Source organism: Oncorhynchus mykiss, chromosome 26 (genome assembly GCF_013265735.2).
Source record: "Oncorhynchus mykiss isolate Arlee chromosome 26, USDA_OmykA_1.1, whole genome shotgun sequence".
NCBI classification, from domain to species: domain Eukaryota; kingdom Metazoa; phylum Chordata; class Actinopteri; order Salmoniformes; family Salmonidae; genus Oncorhynchus; species Oncorhynchus mykiss.
Genome location: NC_048590.1, coordinates 49,668,521 through 49,686,364, shown reverse-complemented (window position 1 = coordinate 49,686,364; position 17,844 = coordinate 49,668,521). Strand labels below are relative to the sequence as shown.

General features: G+C 43.8%; 1 protein-coding gene across 1 annotated transcript in view; it reads left to right on the top strand.

Moving 5' to 3' along the window:
- Positions 1 to 5,799: 5,799 nt before the first annotated feature.
- Positions 5,800 to 17,844, top strand: part of LOC118944430 (keratin-associated protein 6-2-like) — a 52,641-nt gene continuing 40,596 nt past the window's right edge. Inside the window, exons 1-2 of the mRNA XM_036963632.1 lie at positions 5,800 to 5,868; positions 6,062 to 6,716. Of these exons, the coding sequence (XP_036819527.1) occupies positions 5,800 to 5,868; positions 6,062 to 6,716 (724 nt within the window). The remainder of the gene's footprint in view (positions 5,869 to 6,061; positions 6,717 to 17,844) is intronic.

Here is a 17,844-nt window from a genome sequence, read left to right as displayed (position 1 = left end):
ACACACACACACACACACACACACACACACACACACACACACACACATTCCTTTAGAAACACACACACACACACACACATTCCTTTAGAAACACACACACACACACACACACACACACACATTCCTTTAGAAACACAGACACACACACACACACACACCACCATGAATCAATTTCAGTTCATTAGTCAGATATATGAGGATGTGGTATAGTCTATCCAGGGAAGTGTGACATATTTATGTAACGTTTGTGAGAATCTAGCCAGACCCTTAAATTAACAAAGGAGACAATATATTCTTAACGTAATGAATATGAATTGATATGATGGTTCTTAGTACAGAAAGACTGAGTACTAAACTTGAGAATCCCTCAATTAAAAAAAAAATGTCATTAATCATAATAAATCTGTGGCATTAGCAATAACCTGAAGCATTAAATTACGCTGTAACATTTCCTATGTAAATGTAAGCTCCAGTTCCTGCAATTTCCATCAGTTCACTGCAGATGAGCTACCACGGCTGTGTGGCATCGTCGTTAGACTCAATGACTTTAACCGATGATATGACAGTAGGGGACACACACACAGGGCCATTGCTCAGCGCCTACGGGACTTTGTCAGGATCAGTATCAGAGCTCATCACTAAAAAGAGTTGTCCTTGGAGAACCCCAGTCTCAACACACGTCCCCGTCGTTAATACAGAACCTCTGGATTAGGTAGTCATTACCGGGTAATGGCTGCAGATCAATCAAACCATTATAGTGAGGTTTAGAGAGAGTGGGTAGCAAGTACATTAGAAGACTCTTGTTTGATCCAGGAAAGGATCAAACAAGGAAACAAACTTTGTATATTTTTTATATATGTTGAGAGTGTTCTGAAGTCAAGCTGTGTCCATGTCTCATTGCAATTATTCCATACATCCTTAAAACATTTATTCCATATATCCATAAAAACATTTATTCCATATATCCATAAAAACATTTATTCCTTATATCCATAAAAACATTTATTCCATATATCCATAAAACATTTATTCCATATAACCATAAAAACATTTATTCCATATAACCATAAAAACATGTATTCCATATATCCATAAAAACATTTATTCCATATATCCATAAGAAAATTATGGGTTGAAATCTAGCTGTACTTCAGTGAAGGCTCATCAGAGAAGGAAGGGGAGTACCGTCCTCCTGACCCCTCCTGTCTCAGCCTCCAGTATTTATGCCGCAGTAGTTTATGTGTCGGGGGGCTAGGGTCAGTTTGTTATATCTGGAGTACTTCTCCTGTCCTATTCGGTGTCCTGTGTGAATTTGTGTGCTCTCTCTAATTCTCTCTTTCTCTCTTTCTTTTTCTCTCTCGGAGGACCTGAGCCCTAGGACCATGCCTCAGGACTACCTGACATGATGACTCCTTGCTGTCCCCAGTCCACCTGGCCGTGCTGCTGCTCCAGTTTCAACTGTTCTGCCTTATTATTATTGGACTATGCTGGTCATTTATGAACATTTGAACATCTTGGCCATGTTCTGTTATAATCTCCACCCGGCACAGCCAGAAGAGTACTGGCCACCCCACATAGCCTGGTTCCTCTCTAGGTTTCTTCCTAGGTTTTGGCCTTTCTAGGGAGTTTTTCCTAGCCACCGTGCTTCTACACCTGCATTGCTTGCTGTTTGGGGTTTTAGGCTGGGTTTCTGTACAGCACTTTGAGATATCAGCTGATGTACAAAGGGCTATAATAAATAAATTTGATTTGATTTGATTTGATCCTCCTCAGTGAAATTTCATAAACATAGAAATAGTTAAACATGAAAAAAGCTATCCTTTTTAGTTAAAACTATACAAATATATTCCTATGTCACCAAATTATTGATTAAAATACACTGTTTTGCATTGAAGGTCTAAAGTAACTTCAACAGCACTGGCTGGAGTAGTACCATGGTGTAGCCAGAGAACAGATAGCTTCTGTCCTCCTCTCACTAAATTGACTTCAATACAAAACCTTGGAGGCTCATAGGCCTCACCCCTTTCCATAGACATGCATGGTAATTTTGACCACTTGCGGAGGACGTCCTCCAACCAATCAAAGCTTTTGCAGTATGAACTGACATGCTGTCCATGCAATCATAGAATAAGGATCAGAGAATGAATTTAGTGAGTTGTATTAGGGATTTTGCCACAGAGCATTATGGAGGTTCTATGTCTTGAGAAGCTTTGACATTGTTGGATAGAGATTATAAGAAAATAATTATATTTGAGCATTTCTTTGATATTATTTAATTTAAATTCGTTTTTTGAAATTACAGGAGATGGAGGAGGTATATTATAAATTGTTTTATTGGTTTTAGAATTGTATTTTTGTGTCCAGTTAGTGCAACTTAGAAAAATGTGCCTTGCTAACTTCAGTAGCTAGCTAGGTACCAGCACGAGTGTGCAGTTTTCAAGCGCCAGAATGGTAGAATGGCCAACGCTGCAGAAAATGTTGTGGACCTTTTGTTGAAGAACCCCTTCATTCTCTGGGGTACTTGGAAAAGGTGTGTATTACAAGCGACGGTCGACCTCTGCCTGAGATCAGTTTCACGAAGAAGGACGAAAAGGTGAGGGCGTTCAATACAAACTGGTATGAGAAGTATAGATGGTTAACAGGGAGCCTTTCATCAGGCAGCATGTATTTCTGGCCTTGCCTGCTTTTTGTAAAGTCTGAGCCTTGGTCAAAAGGTGGGTACAGTGATCTGAAGAACATCGATCGATCAGCTAAACAAAAAAACAAAAGCTGGACTTGCAAGAGTTTGCTTTTAGAGGACACGACGAGAGGGAAAGTTCCGGTAACAAGGGCAACTACAAGGAGCTTGCAGAGGTAATTGCACTTTACAATGCTTTACTTGCTGAACATATCGAACGCGTCTTTTCTGGGATGACGAAAGCAATTCCGAATGATTTGATAGCTTCGATGGTGTCATCCATTAAAAGTTAGATAAAAGAGAGAGGTTTGAAGCAGCGCATTTTTTTCCCGCGTGTCCTCAGGTAGACTTTCCTCTTTCCTTCTGTATTTATTTAGCAAACATGATAACACATTATCACTCTGAACAGACACAAGCTAAAACTGATTACAGAAATGTTTCAGCAGCCTAGGCTATACCTCAACATTACAACTCTGACATGCTGTATCAACTGACAGTCTGATCAACTGTTAAAAATTGCCCCACCAGTGTGCTGCTTGCAGTTGTCAATTATAGTCATGTATGTGGATGATCGGGGCTTTGTTCAGGAATGTTTCTTGGGCTACTTTGATGTGTCAAGTAAGCGAGATGCACAGTTTGTGTTTGACTTCAGGAATTTTGGGATGTCTGAGTTTAAGTTCATAGAGAAACTCGTTGTCCAAACCTACAGTGGCACAGCTGTAATGGAATGTATCTGCTATTTGTATTTACAGCTCAGTCCCCTCCTGTTCACTGATTAAGAGGTGATGACAACTCCACTCTACTGCCATTGTCAACTTTCTCCTGACATGAACTGAAGCCACGTCTCATATGCCCGTTCATCCACTGGCACATTGAGTGTTTCTCCTCCAAGCACTGTGAGTACCTCTATCCATTTTCTCTCTTTACTGTATGTATAGTCAATCACATACAGTGCCTTGCGAAAGTATTCGGCCCCCTTGAACTTTGCGACCTTTTGCCACATTTCAGGCTTCAAACATAAAGATATAAAACTGTATTTTTTTGTGAAGAATCAACAACAAGTGGGACACAATCATGAAGTGGAACGACATTTATTGGATATTTCAAACTTTTTTAACATATCAAAAACTGAAAAATTGGGCGTGCAAAATTATTCAGCCCCTTTACTTTCAGTGCAGCAAACTCTCTCCAGAAGTTCAGTGAGGATCTCTGAATGATCCAATCTTGACCTAAATGACTAATGATGATAAATACAATCCACCTGTGTGTAATCAAGTCTCCGTATAAATGCACCTGCACTGTGATAGTCTCAGAGGTCCGTTAAAAGCGCAGAGAGCATCATGAAGAACAAGGAACACACCAGGCAGGTCCGAGATACTGTTGTGAAGAAGTTTAAAGCCGGATTTGGATACAAAAAGATTTCCCAAGCTTTAAACATCCCAAGGAGCACTGTGCAAGCGATAATATTGAAATGGAAGGAGTATCAGACCACTGCAAATCTACCAAGACCTGGCCGTCCCTCTAAACTTTCAGCTCATACAAGGAGAAGACTGATCAGAGATGCAGCCAAGAGGCCCATGATCACTCTGGATGAACTGCAGAGATCTACAGCTGAGGTGGGAGACTCTGTCCATAGGACAACAATCAGTCGTATATTGCACAAATCTGGCCTTTATGGAAGAGTGGCAAGAAGAAAGCCATTTCTTAAAGATATCCATAAAAAGTGTCGTTTAAAGTTTGCCACAAGCCACCTGGGAGACACACCAAACATGTGGAAGAAGGTGCTCTGGTCAGATGAAACCAAAATTGAACTTTTTGGCAACAATGCAAAACGTTATGTTTGGCGTAAAAGCAACACAGCTGAACACACCATCCCCACTGTCAAACATGGTGGTGGCAGCATCATGGTTTGGGCCTGCTTTTCTTCAGCAGGGACAGGGAAGATGGTTAAAATTGATGGGAAGATGGATGGAGCCAAATACAGGACCATTCTGGAAGAAAACCTGATGGAGTCTGCAAAAGACCTGAGACTGGGACGGAGATTTGTCTTCCAAAAAGACAATGATCTAAAACATAAAGCAAAATCTACAATGGAATGGTTCAAAAATAAACATATCCAGGTGTTAGAATGGCCAAGTCAAAGTCCAGACCTGAATCCAATCGAGAATCTGTGGAAAGAACTGAAAACTGCTGTTCACAAATGCTCTCCATCCAACCTCATTGAGCTCGAGCTGTTTTGCAAGGAGGAATGGGAAAAAATGTCAGTCTCTCGATGTGCAAAACTGATAGAGACATACCCCAAGCGACTTACAGCTGTAATCACAGCAAAAGGTGGCGCTACAAAGTATTAACTTAAGGGGGCTGAATAATTTTGCACGCCCAATTCTTCAGTTTTTGATTTGTTAAAAAAGTTTGAAATATCCAATAAATGTCGTTCCACTTCATGATTGTGTCCCACTTGTTGTTGATTCTTCACAAAAAAATACAGTTTTATATCTTTATGTTTGAAGCCTGAAATGTGGCAAAAGGTCGCAAAGTTCAAGGGGGCCGAATACTTTCGCAAGGCACTGTACACAATCACATTATTACAAATGAATGATTTGACTCCTTACTTGGACTAACTCATTATTAGCTCTTTTGTCTGACTGTGTAGTGTTATTGTTTTTTGTCTTCCCAGTCAAATCCTGTCCTGCACTGACGTCAAGCCTCTGAACACCTCAACTCATGCTTCATACCCTCATTCAGTCACTGCTGTGATCCCTTTCCAACAAGTATCCCTCTCATTCTCATTCCCCATAATATTGTACTATAAATGTCTTTATCAAATGCTTTAGGTTAAAATAATTAGTCTTTATCGATTTTTTTTAAACACACTATACCATCCTCCTCAATTTTTCAAGTTACCAGACTCCATTTATTTATTTATTTCACCTTTATTTAACCAGGTAGGCTAGTTGAGAACAAGTTCTCATTTACAACTATGACCTGGCCAAGATGAAGCAAAGCAGTTCGACACATACAACAACACAGAGTTACACATGGAATTGTGTTGTTCTCCAGCCTTAAAAGTAATATATCCATCTAGTTTATCTAGCTAGCATTGGCAGTTTGACAGATTCAAAATGGCTTCCAGTTTTGACTGTGTTCCCACGAGATCTCGTGGTCATTGCGGCCGATCACACGGGAATACGGTGAGGTCTCGCTTTGACAAAAAACAGGAAGCACATTCCAATCTGTGGACTCTCCCAAGTTATAAGTTGAACATGTTTGATAAAGTTGGTTTCAAGGGTGACATGTCCAACTAAAGCTGCCCAGTCTTATTGATGACTGAAGCCTTCACAGTGTCAGTACTCCTGTCTGTACTCCTGTCTGTACTCCTGTCAGTACTCCTGTCTGTACTCCTGTCTGTACTCCTGTCAGTACTCCTGTCTGTACTCCTGTCAGTACTCCTGTCTGTACTCCTGTCAGTACTCCTGTCTGTACTCCTGTCAGTACTCCTGTCTGTACTCCTGTCTGTACTCCTGTCAGTACTCCTGTCTGTACTCCTGTCAGTACTCCTGTCTGTACTCCTGTCAGTACTCCTGTCAGTACTCCTGTCAGTACTCCTGGCTGTACTCCTGTCAGTACTCCTGTCTGTACTCCTGTCAGTACTCCTGTCTGTACTCCTGTCTGTACTCCTGTCAGTACTCCTGTCAGTACTCCTGTCTGTACTCCTGTCAGTACTCCTGTCAGTACTCCTGTCTGTACTCCTGTCTGTACTCCTGTCAGTACTCCTGTCAGTACTCCTGTCTGTACTCCTGTCAGTACTCCTGTCAGTACTCCTGTCAGTACTCCTGTCTGTACTCCTGTCTGTACTCCTGTCAGTACTCCTGTCAGTACTCCTGTCTGTACTCCTGTCAGTACTCCTGTCAGTACTCCTGTCAGTACTCCTGTCTGTACTCCTGTCTGTACTCCTGTCAGTACTCCTGTCAGTACTCCTGTCTGTACTCCTGTCAGTACTCCTGTCAGTACTCCTGTCTGTACTCCTGTCTGTACTCCTGTCAGTACTCCTGTCTGTACTCCTGTCTGTACTCCTGTCTGTACTCCTGTCAGTATTCCTGTCAGTACTCCTGTCAGTATTCCTGTCAGTACTCCTGTCAGTATTCCTGTCAGTACTCCTGTCTGTACTCCTGTCTGTCACTGCTCACTTCCGCTGCTTTTTTAGTCTACTTACTGCTTTTCTCTTTAGTTCAATGGTCCGCTTGTTTCCTTGTTGTTTTGTATGGGAACCGCAGTCTGCTCCTGAACCCTCCACGTTCTCTTTGTGTTGACTGTCCTGAGATGAATATGCTGTGGGGATACAGAGTGGTGTTTCAAGGGAAACACCAAGGTTATGCTCATTATATTACTGGATCAGCAGAATTAATGATCCAGCCCCCAATCTGCAACATAGGCTCAGCCAAACTAGCTGGTAGAGCGGCTCCAGTGGACCGTGACATACTATTACTCTACTAATGAATTACACTCAGGAAACAGAGAGAGCTTGACGGTCTTTATTTAGAAGCAAATGGGATATATCCCACAACGCCTCTTTTATTTTCTTCTCTGACGTTGTTTGGTTAAGTATTATGCCACAAGATGATTGAAAAAAAAAATGGTGCATATTCAGCTAGCCGGCTAATACTGTATCTGCATGCTTCAGTTAAGTGCAATTGCTCATGAGAGTCCTTAATTATTACCAGGAGTCAACCTTTACATGGGATTAGCATTATCTATTGGAGTAGGTGAGCAAGTAGAGAACAAACACTGCTCTACAGGGCTGTAGCAAGGCCCAGATACTGAGCTCTACAGTGTACCTACCGTATGCTAACCGCTAATGGACACTAATATAATAACTAGCAACCTTTACTGCAGTTGGCTAAATCAGGGTCACACATAACTTTTTACTGCAGTTGGCTAAATCAGGGTCACACAGAACATTTTACTGCAGTTGGCTAAGTCAGGGTCACACAGAATTTTTACTGCAGTTGGCTAAATCAGGGTCACAGAGAACTTTTTACTGCAGTTGGCTAAATCAGGGTCACACAGAACATTTTACTGCAGTTGGTTAAATCAGGGTCACACAGAACTTTTTACTGCAGTTGGCTAAATCAGGGTCACACAGAAGTGTTACTGCAGTGGGCTAAATCAGGGTCACACAGAGTGTTTCTTGGTAGTCATAAACAAATTTACTCCGAAACAAAAGTATACACCTCACACACATGGTTATGGGCTTAAAAGAGTTCAAACGTATTCAATGTTGAGTTTGCACCCCAGTATTACACTTTATATGCATCACAGAAGACTGAAAACATATCTAATCCGTTTGACATAGAAACACTGGACTTTCTCGGTTTTAAAAAAAAGTATATTGATTAATTATGAAACGGAAAAATATTAAGAAACATTCCACCCTGGAAGCCACCAGGTCATTTGACCGCAGGAAATGGTTTTACGAGCAACTTGCATACTGAGGGGCATCTGTATAGTGGGGAAAACATGCTACATAGCTTGTGCTAATTAGATGCTAGAAGATAGCATAATAGTACAAAACAAATGACAGGATTTTGACAAATGTGTTAAAGAGGTTAGCACTTTGATTTGTATATGTGTGTAAGTCAGGAAGTGTAACATGGATGGTTTTGCTTTGTGTCCTTGCCATGATCTGCATCCGTGTTCACTCTCACTCTGTGAAACCATGGTAACACATACTGTTTTCCTTCCTCTGTATATGTACACATCCATTCAGAGTCACACTCTTTAATTACTGGTTCATTTGAGTGGGTTCGGGAGTTTAATTCTGTTCCGCTTAAGAGGATTTTTAAGAATTCGGTCATTAAAATGCACTCTGCCTGAGACGTTCTACGTGTCTGAACAAATGCCACAAGATATGTGGTGAAACAGCATGATTTTCTAGATAGCCAATTGCAACCAAGTTTGGGTTGTATGCTGATAAAGTTTCCACCTATCAGAAGAAGGAGGAGGGAAGAGACAGCGTTGAGGTTCACGCAGAATGTCATGACCTCCTGTGGAGCACGCTGGGAGGGAGGCTTGAAATGACATCATAAACCCTTTTAAAAATGTTTCTCTTTCCGTTTACACCCACTGACCTCGTGTTCTGCAGGATTACAGGAAAATGTTCCAAATGGGAAATCCACAAAAGGGTTAACACCTATATCAGAGCACCTGATACCATGGGCATGAACAGAACAGGCTTTTATTAAGTGCCATGGGGAAGCCACATACGAGTTCTCAAAGAGGGTTTTTGGACGAGTTCATCTTTCTAGGCTTAGTTGGTTTAAATGTCCATTTGAGTGCCCCTGACTGTTTTGTCTGATTTTAGAATTCACTTTTTTTTATGTTGATTAATCATCCTTAAATTCAGTCATTACTGACTTAAAGGGCTAGTTCAGCCAGATTATTACTGACTTAAAGGACTAGTTCAGACAAATTATTACTGACTTAAAGGGATAGTTCAGCCAAATTATTACTGACTTAAAGGGATAGTTCAGCCAAATTATTACTGACTTAAAGGGCTAGTTCAGACAAATTATTACTGACTTAAAGGACAAGTTCAGCCAAATCATTACTGACTTAAAGGGCTAGTTCAGACAAATTATTACTGATTTAAAGGACTAGTTCAGCCAGATTATTACTGATTTAAAGGACTAGTTCAGCCAAATTATTACTGACTTAAAGGGCTAGTTCAGCCAGATTATTACTGATTTAAAGGACTAGTTCAGACAAATTATTACTGACTTAAAGGGATAGTTCAGCCAAATTATTACTGACTTAAAGGACTAGTTCAGCCAAATTATTACTGACTTAAAGGGATAGTTCAGCCAAATTATTACTGACTTAAAGGACTAGTTCAGCCAGATTATTACTGACTTAAAGGGCTAGTTCAGCCAAATTATTACTGACTTAAAGGGCTAGTTCAGCCATATTATTACTGACTTAAAAGACTAGTTCAGCCAAATGACACTTTTCTATACTTGTTTCCTTTCCCTTGAAAGCTAATCAGTCTATGGACAAAGAGTGACTGCGATCCAAGCTTTGGTTAAAACTAGCCACTGCCACAAACTGCTTAAATGATACATTTCTGACCTAAATGTAATGTACCTCTATGCCTCCCAGTTGGCAGGCTTTAATTGTCATGCCCAAAAAGTAACTTCAAACCATGTCATTACAATTTTTTATTTGATTTCTTTGACTTTAATTTAACCAGCTAGAAAAGTTGAGAACAGGTTCTCATTTACAACTGCGACCTGGACAAGATAAAGCAAAGCAGTGCGACAAAAACAACAACACAGAGTTACACATGGGATAAACAAACGTACAGTCAATAAAACAATAGAAAAGGTCTATGTACAATGTGTGCAAATGTAGTAAGATTAAGGAGGTACGGAAATAAATAGGCCATAGAGGCAAATTATTTACAATTTACACACATCTGTAGAGCAATCACACACATCTGTAGAGCAATCACACACATCTGTAGAGCAATCACACACATATGTAGAGCAATCACACACATCTGTAGAGCAATCACACACATCTGTAGAGCAATCACACACATCTGTAGAGCAATCACACACATCTGTAGAGCAATCACACACATCTGTAGAGCAATCACACACATCTGTATACTCTTACTAAAGCAGTTAACTCCAAGCATTTTGAATAAACAATAGACATTCCGTGTGGTGATTCACTTAGAATAGGATATCATCAAATAACATAGCAGAACTCATTACAGCAGCGATCCAGTGAGACACACTACAGCTACAAGATTAGAGTGAAGGATATGACATAACAAAACCAGTGTTTAAGTATACATGGGCGTACGGTTTGTTTACCTCCATGTTTGCTGACATTGAGCACTGGAACATTTGGGGTGGAGAGATAAGGGTGCAGAGAGCGCTCTGTTCGGACTGAGGAACAAACTCATCGGCTCCCCGGGGGGGGGGGGGGGGGGGGGGGGGGGGGGGGGGGGGGGCGTGCACAAGAAGAGGTGGGGATGCAAGCACAAAATGACAGACACAAAGTAGTACAATTTGATTGTACCCGGCACTCATTTGCAAATGAATACAGTGATCACAAAGACCCCCATTCTCCAGATGGCTAAAGGTTAGGCCCCTCCACTGTCTCCTTCTACATTCCCCAGGGTCAGACTAAACAAGAGGATGGAGGGGGGGCATAGATCGACCCATTAGTAACCAAATCAGGGGTATAGTTGAACAGGAATAGTACTGTGAGAGGGAAAGACAGGCAACATGGTAACAACAGACAGGAAGAGGAAAGAGATACAGGAAGGCCTAGTATGTTGACATTCAAACGGATTTGCATAGCTAGCTGCATACATACAGTATTACTAGATCCGACAATGAATGTAATTGGAGTTTTGCAGAGTGTGTTGTGTTGTTGAGGACACGAGTTTGAGGCCTCCTCCACCAGATTAGGTATTTGCCTGATTTGTTTGATATTAATAGTTACTTAACGAATGGGAAGACATTTCTGTCCTACTAATGCTGAGTTTGTATTCTCTCCACTATAGCTCCCTACAGCTAATCTGGGTGTATGGTCAAGAATGGGTTTTACTAGAGATAGCTTAGGAGTGGAACAATCCCTCGTTGTCTCAAAATCATTCTTGCATCTGGGAGACTATGTAAGGGTGGGGTTAAGACAACATCCCCCGTGCAGATAACGACAGGATGAACACAGAGTGGCTTATGGCGACCCCAAACTGCAGGGGAATGGTGGAAGCAACCATGACTAAGCATTCTTAGTGTCCGCTATATAAAGAACTCGGCATTTCTGTAAAAGTTAGGCTCCTCGGCCTAACAGTCAAGACTGTTGGGTTGGCTGGTCTCATTATTGCAATAATGAAATCGATATTAAATGAAGATGATTGTTTGAAGAAATGACAAAGTCTCTCATTCTGAATATCCACGACACCAAACATACAGTAGCACCTACTACTTTAGTGGCATATTTATGGGGCCAATGACAGCTTGTTATTGAGGAGCCTAGGTGTTGTTATTTTTCTTCTTGCGCGGTACAGTGTGAAACAGATGGAGCCTAGTGATTACGAGTCAAGTTTGCATGGAAACTGCTTATGCAGAATAGGCTGGGTACACAGCATATGGTGTTCTGTGTCTAAGCTGCTAGGCCCCAGAAGTGGACCCTTTCCACTAGTCCTCAATAGCATTCATCCCTCTCCCTATTGTTTACTAGCAGCATGCCTGTGACCCATTTCTGTGGGATTAAGTACAGCCAGACTAAAGATGGGTATGAAGGGGTATCACCAGGCAAGGCTGATGGGTATGAGGGGCATAACCAGGCAAGGCTGATGGGTATGAAGGGGTATCACCAGGCAAGGCTGATGGGTATGATGGGGTATCACCAGGCAAGGCTGATGGGTATGAGGGGTATCACCAGGCAAGGCTGATGGGTATGATGGGGTATCACCAGGCAAGGCTGATGGGTATGATGGGGTATCACCAGGCAAGACTGATGGGTATGAGGGGTATCACCAGGCAAGGCTGATGCGTATGATGGGGTATCACCAGGCAAGGCTGATGGGTATGAGGGGTATCACCAGGCAAGGCTGATGGGTATGATGGGGTATCACCAGGCAAGGCTGATGGGTATGAAGGGGTATCACCAGGCAAGGCTGATGGGTATGAGGGGTATCACCAGGCAAGGCTGATGGGTATGATGGGTATCACCAGGCAAGGTTGATGGGTATGATGGGTATCACCAGGCAAGGCTGATGGGTATGAGGGGCATAACCAGGCAAGGCTGATGGGTATGAGGGGTATCACCAGGCAAGGCTGATGGGTATGATGGGGTATCACCAGGCAAGGCTGATGGGTATGATGGGGTATCACCAGGCAAGGCTGATGGGTATGAGGGGTATCACCAGGCAAGGCTGATGGGTATGATGGGGTATCACCAGGCAAGGCTGATGGGTATGAGGGGTATCACCAGGCAAGGCTGATGGGTATGATGGGGTATCACCAGGCAAGGCTGATGGGTATGAAGGGGTATCACCAGGCAAGGCTGATGGGTATGAGGGGTATCACCAGGCAAGGCTGATGGGTATGATGGGTATCACCAGGCAAGGTTGATGGGTATGATGGGTATCACCAGGCAAGGCTGATGGGTATGAGGGGCATAACCAGGCAAGGCTGATGGGTATGATGGGGTATCACCAGGCAAGGCTGATGGGTATGATGGGTATCACCAGGCAAGGCTGATGGGTATGAGGGGTATCACCAGGCAAGGCTGATGGGTATGAGGGGTATCACCAGGCAAGGCTGATGGGTATGAGGAGTATCACCAGGCAAGGCTGATGGGTATGATGGGGTATCACCAGGCAAGGCTGATGTGTATGATGGGTATCACCAGGCAAGGCTGATGGGTATGAGGGGTATCACCAGGCAAGGCTGATGGGTATGAGGGGCATAACCAGGCAAGGCTGATGGGTATGAGGAGTATCACCAGGCAAGGCTGATGGGTATGATGGGTATCACCAGGCAAGGCTGATGGGTATGAGGGGTATCACCAGGCAAGGCTGATGGGTATGAGGGGCATAACCAGGCAAGGCTGATGGGTATGATGGGGTATCACCAGGCAAGGCTGATGGGTATGATGGGGTATCACCAGGCAAGGCTGATGGGTATGAGAAAAATATATATTATTAAACTACACCAGTTGCTGATCTTCAAGTGATTTATTTACATAGATTTTATTTGAGGGCTGTAACAGGATTAACAAAATGCATCTCGCCATGGTGTAAATCAATCATATCATATCAATAGGCCACAAAGTACCGTGACATGAACAGTGGTTCTGTCTGAAATATTTCTGCTCGGGAGAGCCAAAGAGCAAAGCAATCAGAGCACCAGTCTTCCTTTTTTCTCTCTGAAACTCTGTCAATTACAGCAGTTGTTATAGTACATATACACACAGACAGTAACTGGATTTCTGATAGGGGCCAAATGAATATCTAAACATTTACACCCAGCAAATCTAGATGGGGATATATAATGGCTAAACTGTGCCTCTGGTTCCTGCTTGCCCTCACCCTTCCTCCCCTACCGGCACTCTTCCTCCCCTAACCTCACCCTTTCCCCCCTACCCTCACTCTTCCCCCCCTACCCTCACCCTTCCCCCCCTACCCTCACCCTTTCCCCCCTACCCTCACTCTTCCCCCCCTACCCTCACCCTTCCTTCCCTACCCTCACCCTTCCCCACTACCCTCACCCTTCCTTCCCTACCGGCACCCTTCCTCCCCTACCCTCACCCTTCCTCCCCTACCGGCACTCTTCCTCCCCTACCCTCACCCTTCCACCCCTACCCTCACCCCTCCCTACCCTCACCCTTCCGCCCCTACCCTCACCCTTCCCCCCTACCCTCACCCTCCCCTACCATCACCCTTCCCCTCCTACCCGCACCCTCCCTCCTACCCGTATCCCCAAATGGATTAAATAGCCAATTCCAGTCTTCTGCAGCTGATAAATTCACCCTGAAAGAGGGAGTTATAAAATGAAACTGAATAGAAATGGCATGCTGTGGGTACAGTGTTGATTTGGTACGGACACTGTTATTTATGGCTGTCAGCCGCTACGGTTTGGGGGGGTTGGGATGAGTGCAGAATAGCAGAATGTACCAGAAAACGTTCCTGTAGATGAGAAAATACTGCACATATACCGTAGATAGCTAGATGTGTGTATTGACTCTGATGCCAGATGAATGGTAACATTGGTGTTATGTGAGCATTCAGTCCCTTGAGTCAGTAGTTGAACGAGTGGGTTTTTTATTTTATTTATTTTTTTATTTCACCTTTATTTAACCAGGTAGGCTAGTTGAGAACAAGTTCTCATTTGCAACTGCGACCTGGCCAAGATAAGGCATAGCAGTGTGAACAGACAACACAGAGTTACACATGGAGTAAACAATTAACAAGTCAATAACACAGTAGAAAAAAGGGGAGTCTATATATACATTGTGTGCAAAAGGCATGAGAAGGTAGGCAAATAATTACAATTATGCAGATTAACACTGGAGTGATAAATGATCAGATGGTTACGTACAGGTAGAGATTGGTGTGCAAAAGAGCAGAAAAATAAAAATAAATAAATAAAAACAGTATGGGGATGAGGTAGGTGAAAATGGGTGGGCTATTTACCAATAGACTATGTACAGCTGCAGCGATCGGTTAGCTGCTCGGATAGCAGATGTTTGAAGTTGGTGAGGGAGATAAAAGTCTCCAACTTCAGCGATTTTTGCAATTCGTTCCAGTCACAGGCAGCAGAGAACTGGAACGAAAGGCGGCCAAATGAGGTGTTGGCTTTAGGGATGATCAGTGAGATACACCTGCTGGAGCGCGTGCTACGGATGGGTGTTGCCATCGTAACCAGTGAACTGAGATAAGGCGGAGCTTTACCTAGCATGGACTTGTAGATGACCTGGAGCCAGTGGGTCTGGCGACGAATATGTAGCGAGGGCCAGCCGACTAGAGCATACAAGTCGCAGTGGTGGGTGGTATAAGGTGCTTTAGTGACAAAACGGATGGCACTGTGATAAACTGCATCCAGTTTGCTGAGTAGAGTGTTGGAAGCAATTTTGTAGATGACGTCGCCGAAGTCGAGGATCGGTAGGATAGTCAGTTTTACTAGGGTAAGTTTGGCGGCGTGAGTGAAGGAGGCTTTGTTGCGGAATAGAAAGCCGACTCTTGATTTGATTTTCGATTGGAGATGTTTGATATGGGTCTGGAAGGAGAGTTTAGAGTCTAGCCAGACACCTAGGTACTTATAGATGTCCACATATTCAAGGTCGGAACCATCCAGGGTGGTGATGCTGGTCAGGAGTGCGGGTGCAGGCAGCGAACGGTTGAAAAGCATGCATTTGGTTTTACTAGCGTTTAAGAGCAGTTGGAGGCCACGGAAGGAGTGCTGTATGGCATTGAAGCTCGTTTGGAGGTTAGATAGCACAGTGTCCAAGGACGGGCCGGAAGTATATAGAATGGTGTCGTCTGCGTAGAGGTGGATCAGGGAATCGCCCGCAGCATGAGAAACATCATTGATATATACAGAGAAAAGAGTCGGCCCGAGAATTGAACCCTGTGGCACCCCCATAGAGACTGCCAGAGGACCGGACAGCATGCCCTCCGATTTGACACACTGAACTCTGTCTGCAAAGTAATTCGTGAACCAGGCAAGGCAGTCATCCGAAAAACCGAGGCTACTGAGTCTGCCGATAAGAATACGGTGATTGACAGAGTCGAAAGCCTTGGCAAGGTCTATGAAGACGGCTGCACAGTACTGTCTTTTATCGATGGCGGTTATGATATCGTTTAGTACCTTGAGCGTGGCTGAGGTACACCCGTGACCGGCTCGGAAACCAGATTGCACAGCGGAGAAGGTACGGTGGGATTCAAGATGGTCAGTGACCTGTTTGTTGACTTGGCTTTCAAAGACCTTAGATAGGCAGGGCAGGATGGATATAGGTCTGTAACAGTTTGGGTCCAGGGTGTCGCCCCCTTTGAAGAGGGGGATGACTGCGGCAGCTTTCCAATCCTTGGGGATCTCAGACGATATGAAAGAGAGGTTGAACAGGCTGGTAATAGGGGTTGCGACAATGGCGGCGGATAGTTTCAGGAATAGAGGGTCCAGATTGTCCAGCCCAGCTGATTTGTACGGGTCCAGGTTTTGCAGCTCTTTCAGGACATCTGCTATCTGGATTTGGGTAAAGGAGAACCTGGAGAGGCTTGGGCGAGTAGCTGCGGGGGGGGGGGAGCTGTTGTCCGAGGTTGGAGTAGCCAGGCGGAAGGCATGGCCAGCCGTTGAGAAATGCTTGTTGAAGTTTTCGATAATCATGGATTTATCGGTGGTGACCATGTTACCTAGTCTCAGTGCAGTGGGCAGCTGGGAGGAGGTGCTCTTGTTCTCCATGGACTTCACAGTGTCCCAGAACTTTTTGGAGTTGGAGCTACAGGATGCAAACTTCTGCCTGAAGAAGTTGGCTTTAGCTTTCCTGACTGACTGTGTGTATTGGTTCCTGACTTCCCTGAACAGTTGCATATCGCGGGGACTATTCGATGTTAGCGCAGTCCGCCACAGGATGTTTTTGTGCTGGTCGAGGGCAGTCAGGTCTGGAGTGAACCAGGGGCTATATCTGTTCTTAGTTCTGCATTTTTTGAACGGAGCATGCTTATCTAAAATGGTGAGGAAGTTACTTTTAAAGAAAGACCAGGCATCCTCAACTGACGGGATGAGGTCAATGTCCTTCCAGGATACCCGGGCCAGGTCGATTAGAAAGGCCTGCTCACAGAAGTGTTTTAGGGAGCGTTTGACAGTGATGAGGGGTGGTCGTTTGACTGCGGCTCCGTAGCGGATACAGGCAATGAGGCAGTGATCGCTGAGATCCTTGTTGTAGACAGCGGAGGTGTATTTGGAGGGCCAGTTGGTCAGGATGACGTCAATGAGGGTGCCCTTGTTTACAGAGTTAGGGTTGTACCTGGTGGGTTCCTTGATGATTTGAGTGAGATTGAGGGCATCTAGCTTAGATTGTAGGACTGTTAACCTATATATTCTATAAATAATGGATGTGAACAAACATACATACAGTCATTTCTGCAGATGAATAAACTACAGACTTTTTCAATAGGCTGCGGCTCTGGTCCATAGTTAAAGGGCATCTACACTAACTAGATGGAGGTGATCTTACGGATTAGGGGCCTCCATTTATCAACATTGCGTAGAAACTATAAAAACTATAGAAACTATAAAATACTACCCACGAACGGAATTTAGAATGGTTGTATGCATGGAAAAAGTGTGATTTATCAAACAATCCTACGAGTGTCATAACCACACCGGTAGGAGATAACCGTTGTTCTCAGCCTCAGTGCTCGTGCACAACCTTGGCTGTTTGCATTTCTAAACGCCCCTAATCATCCCTTTAAAGCCTGTGGGCTTAGAAAAATAACATTTTCCCAGACTGAAATAGAGGTGCTGGTGTCAGAGGTTGAGTACAACCAAAATGTTTTATTTTGGCTCATTCATTTGTGAGCCAAATGAAAACATAGCTACAGGGAGAGGACCATTAGGACAATTCAAGTTGCTTTAGCAACGGCCAAA